The following is a 5,372-nucleotide window of genomic DNA, read 5'->3' on the forward strand; positions in this document are numbered from 1 at the left end:
TCGTCATCTGCCGAGAGGCAGACTGGCATGAAAGTTAGCTGAAAAAGATTGGGCAGATAAGGACCAACTGAGCTGCTGTGGAGGCAAAGCATGAGGACCAACATCTCCCCCACCCCTGGCAAAAGCCCACACCTAGGCAGCATGCTCAGGCACTGCCTCCTTCAACTTGCAAACAAAGATGGCTTTGCACAGAGTACATCTTGGCTGAGGCAAAAAACAGCCATTTACTGCTAGCCCCAAGAGCTGCAAGTCGGTCACCACTGCTTTGCAGTCATTCCAGCACACATACGAGTCCAAGCAGTTTGCACAGCTCTACCACCATGCCTAGCTTCCGCTTCATCCCAAGGAGATGCGCAGATAGAAGAAGAGAATGCTTTCATTTTAAAAAAAATGAGGCAGCACCATTGCTACAAGCTTTGGTAACAGGCATAGAGATCCCCAACAACAGAACAAAAAGACACCAAACTACTCAAAAAAAAAAAAAAAAAAAAAAAAAAAAAAAAAAAAAAAAAAAAAAAAAAAAAAAAATCCACAGAAGCCTCTGGGTTTTCGGGGGGATTTTTTTGCATTTTATATATTATCCAGTTTCACATTCTCATAGGATCAGCAATTATAGCAACTTATTCTCAAGTCTTTTAATACAAGCAAGAGCCATGGTTGTATATAATAATAATAATAATTATAATTATAATTATAATAATAATACTTAAAGCACTTCAATACCAAGCAATAAGATGCTAAAACAAAAAAAAAAAAAAACAAGAATTGCACAATTTGTTTACTATGCCTGACAGAATCATTATTACAGAAAACAATCCTTTCCTTTCAAGCTTTTAACTAAACATTAACTTCTCTTACAGGATTACAATTTCTCTTTAATAATAATAATAATAATTAATTGCACACAAAACACACAAGAAACTCTTTGATGCATAAATATTTCCTTATTACACATGGTACAAAAATACTCATACTTTTTTTTTTGTTCCGTATTCCCATAAGGATGGCTGATTTGGCAAGACTGGATTCTCTCCAATCAGAAGGATTGGGGGGGGGGGGAGGAGAGGTTAGAGATATATATATATTTTACAGCCATTCTATACATGTCTGAGGAAAAAAAAGCCCTGACTTTAAAAAACTGGAGAGAATGGACAAGAAAAAACCCAGTGCATCATACTTTAAAAAGAAACACTTTTCAAATTCTTCTGGTTGTACTGGAAGGAGGGAAAGGGAAGTGAACGGAGAATGGGTGAGACAAGGAGAGTTAGCAAATTTTTTCGAAAGCCAAGTCTTCACAGAAGCAAGATGAAAAACCTTGATGGATCAATAGTTAGGCCAAGACCTGTTGCTACGGTTACACAAGTGCTAGAACAAACAAACTTACACACTCACACATACACAAGTTAAGTGTTTTAATTCATGCCAGAAAAACATGCAAAACCGATTGTCTTTCATTTCCTTCGGCAGAAATGCATAAACAAACGTTTAGGACAAGGCAGGCCTGGGTATTGCTCTGGAAACAGCAAGGCCTCCAATGGCACCAGTGTCTCGTTGGGTACAAACCTGTCCACCACCAGGATTGAGCTTCTCCAACTAGGCTTCAGTGTAGGAGAAAGGAGAAACTCAGTCATGGAGCCTCAGGAAGGGAGGCAGGTGAGGGGAGGGGGTCAAGCAGACACAGAATGCAGTCCACTGAGTTGGGTTCAGATATATATATATTTTCACAGTCTTTGAGGGGAAGGGGAGGGAAATCCCACAGCTCCATAAAAGGAGAAGTGTGAGGTTACTGCAGACTTGGCACCTTGTCAGATACCTACAAAATAAACCAAAGGGATTTTGATTGATCCACTGCTTCATCCCTGGCACATCACTCCATGGAGAGACAAAAAGGGAAGAATGCAAGCCAAGAAGAGACTCTTAAAAAAGAAAAAAGGAAGAGAGGAGTGTTACTAGGCATGCCTTGTAATTAACTCCACATGCCATTGTTCAAGCCAGAGAATGTAGCGGGTCACCTCCCCAAGCAGCACGTGGAAGATACTGGCAGCAAACCGCCACCTCCTTCCTAAAGGACAACCTGGAGCAATGGAGTTCATAGAACTGTTCTGACCACCAGGAAGAGCTGCTGACAGCTGGTGCGGGTGACAGCAGGCTGCACTGGAGCAAAGGGGTGATCTGGGACCCAGAAAGACTTCACCTTTTCTCCCAGCCCTCCCTGGACTCAGAGCTGTGCACGGGAAGCTTCTACTGTGGCACCACTGGGAAGTCCTCCCATCCCCAGTTGCATGGCTGCTTCAGGCCTAGTCTCTCTCCAAGGCCAAGTCAGAACCTTTGCCTTCAGAATTCCCCAACAGCCCTTGCCTCATCTCAGCCTCAGTTCAGGCCGGTCTTGCCTGCTTACCCACTGCCCTGCCCCTCGTTTTCCTACTTTGAGGATTCCTTCAACTCCTGTCTCCCAGGTCATGGTACTAACATGCCATTTGGCTGCCCTTACCCAGTTCATGCTGCCCCTTCCCTGCCCTGTGGGACTTTGAGGCAGATTTATCCAGCCTACAACCAGATTTACTCTGTGCCCAACACAATGGAGCCCTATTTTGGGGTGGCCCTTAGGTCCAACCAGTAAGGGACTCCAAGGCATCCTGCCAATACTCAATACAAGCACCTTGATGAAAGTGATGTCAGTCTCTGCCAACCCCAGTGCAACAGCTGGGCAGTAATGTGGCTCGGAGGCACTCCTCCTGGCAAAGGACAAATTTGCCAGTGGGACATTCAGCCTCTATGCATTTACTGGTTATCCTCACAAAGCTTCAAGCCACCTTCAGTTGAACTGAAAAGGCAACACTTATTGTGACGTAACCCAAAACAGTCATCTACTGACCCAAGGTGGCCATTAGTAGCTTCTTTGCATTTAGGCAATGGAGGGTCCCAAAACTCACTCAAGCAGCAGAGCCAGACTGCCAACAGCAACTCTACAACTCCAGGCCTCGCATCTTCTAGCAAGATGCAGAAGGAGCTTTTCTGAGGGTAGCCAGGTTGGGTAGGTGAGGCCAACCTTAGATCCAAATCTTGCCCTATCAGCTCTACGGTGATATGTGAAAGCCCCACTCAAAGCAGAGCTCTGGGCACAGGACACCCTTTGCACGCAGTCAAGAATAGGAGGATCCAGAACCTATCCATCCCACTCAAGCAAGGTACTTACCGAAGAGCTAACAAAACTGACGAGACTTCCATCCTTGCTGGGTAGCTTCAGAGGGAGGATACCAGCGCATCTGTAAGAGAAAGCCATTCCACAACTGTGATCCAATGTCAGATGAACCAGAGGGTCCGGGAATCAGGACATTTTCCACCACATACAGGTTACGTGGAGGGTTGTGCACCAGTGCCAGGGGCCAGCAGGGACTCTAGGATGATGCTATCATCCTACTGGGAGTTTCTGCTGTTCAAGGCAGATGTAGTGCATCAGTGCTACTCAGCATGCCAGATTTCCCAGTTCCAGCAAGGCTTTTTGCACAGCTGAGCTCATGCTTGAAAAAGGGTAGTTAGACTCTGATCTCTCTCTCAAAAGTCCTTTAAGCTAACGGAGCTTTCCTCATTTAGTACTTAGGATCAGTATTTAGCTTTAGGGAGGAAGTCAAGTCTTTGTTCATCCAAGGATCCAGAAGTGCTGACAGTGTATTGCTGGCAAGTAACTACTGCTGTCTGACATCTCCAAAAGCCCCCACCTTTGCCCCTGGGCAGGATAAATATTGGTAATACCAGCCTGACCATGTGAGAGCATGACTTGGAATTCATGCCTTAGAGAACACGACAACCAATCTTGGAGACCTACCACATCTTAGTCTTGTTCTTAACATACCCATTCAGACATCCAGAATGTGTCCTTCAGTTCCAAATCCATGAGTAACCAATTGACTAGTTTGCCTTTAGATCCACATACAGTGAGCTACTTCAGCTGTTTCCACAGGCTTAGGAAGGAGACAAAGCTTCTCTCCACTACCTTTGCATGCTCTTTTGCACTGCTGAATACAGTTGCTCATCTCACTGGTAGGGGCAAGGGGAGTTCTAAAGGACTCAAGTCCTAATCTGAAAAGGATGGTCCTTGGCTAGCCATAACCACCAATTCACACCTATAAAAAGACACCAGCATACCAGTTGCCACGTACCTACTGAGGCCACATAATAACACAGCCTACAAGATTAGGAGAGAGAGACAGAGACATTCTTTGTTCCAATAAGTTTAAGGAGGCCAGGAGTATGTGACTACACCAACTCCCAGGACTGAGGCAGTGGAAGTCTTCCTACCTTGAAGAAGTGACAAAACAAATCTTGGACTAGTCATTCTTACTTGGGTCCTGGGAATAAGGACACACAAGGCTTACTTTATGTACCAACAGGAGCCTTCTTCCTGGCAAGACAGCACTAACAGGCATCTGTACTACTTTTCATAGAATATGGTATTAGTTCCACTACCAAGATCAAACAGATGGCTAGTAAATACATCCCAACTTTTCTATGGAGTCAACCCCAGCCAAAGGAACAAGATTAAGCCCTTCCTTCTATTCCTATTACTAGTCTCCAAGAGGACATGGCAAGAGCAATACAGATCATTCAGGAAGCCCCTGAGGCCATCAGCAAATGTGTTAAGAGGACATGCCAGCCAATCATGTTTGAGAAGGCTCCAGCAAGGCACAGTTACTGATATCCCAGACCTTGGGTTCTACAGCTCACCAACTGATGCAACAAGGTATCCTCAATGCTCTCCCAACAGCAAGGTCTCGCTGTCCATGAACTGGGGTGCTCACCTCTAGCACCCACCAGTGCACCACCAGAAGAAAAAAAAAAAAACAAAACAAAAAAACAAAAAAAAAACCACACACAAAAAAACCCCACCCAGATGATAGTCATCTGCCCTGGTAGAACAGGTCTTGGGACAAGAGGGGACATCTCCATGGTTGCTCTGGCCCACCAGAGTCTTTCCCTTCCATAGGAGGAAAACAGCCTATTCCCAGCAAGGGTTTGGGCACCACTGCAGCAGAGAAGCCCAGCATCTCTCATGCCAGAGCCCCTTTTTCAAGTGGCCAACGAGGTTTAAAGGACTTTGCAGCAGATCCCTGCAAAGAGAGCCCTCTGGCTTCTCAGGACAGTGGGAAGCCCAGAGATGGTTCCTCATAGCACAAAGCATCTCTAAACCAGACAATGGTGCATGTCAGGGGGGAGGGTCATATATACATGAGTGATCTAGCCCATCAGACCCTCCCCCCTGACATGCACCATTGTCTGGTTTAGAGATGCTTTGTGCTACGAGGAACCATCTCTGGGCCTCCCACTGTCCTGAGAAGCCAGAGGGCTCTCTTATATCTATATCTAGTGCCCCC

General features: G+C 45.6%; 1 protein-coding gene across 5 annotated transcripts in view; it reads right to left on the minus strand.

The window, feature by feature from the left end:
* Window positions 1-542: 542 nt before the first annotated feature.
* The window catches only part of RBPMS2 (RNA binding protein, mRNA processing factor 2), a 48,465-nt gene continuing 43,635 nt past the window's right edge, over window positions 543-5,372 (minus strand). For 3 of the 5 annotated variants that reach the window (XR_003093222.1, XM_014518343.2, XM_025199876.1), the window contains 2 exons: window positions 3,197-3,266; window positions 543-1,916 (listed from right to left, as the gene is read on the minus strand). Coding sequence is in view for 3 of the 5 variants with exons in the window: in XM_014518343.2 (XP_014373829.1) it covers window positions 3,204-3,266 (63 nt within the window). In the remaining 2 variants the exon portion in view is untranslated. The remainder of the gene's footprint in view (window positions 1,917-3,196; window positions 3,267-5,372) is intronic. The other 2 variants (XR_003093223.1, XM_025199877.1) reach the window with 1 other exon arrangement.

This window comes from Alligator sinensis, unplaced genomic scaffold, assembly GCF_000455745.1.
Source record: "Alligator sinensis unplaced genomic scaffold, ASM45574v1 scaffold1097_1, whole genome shotgun sequence".
In the NCBI taxonomy this organism is placed as follows: domain Eukaryota; kingdom Metazoa; phylum Chordata; order Crocodylia; family Alligatoridae; genus Alligator; species Alligator sinensis.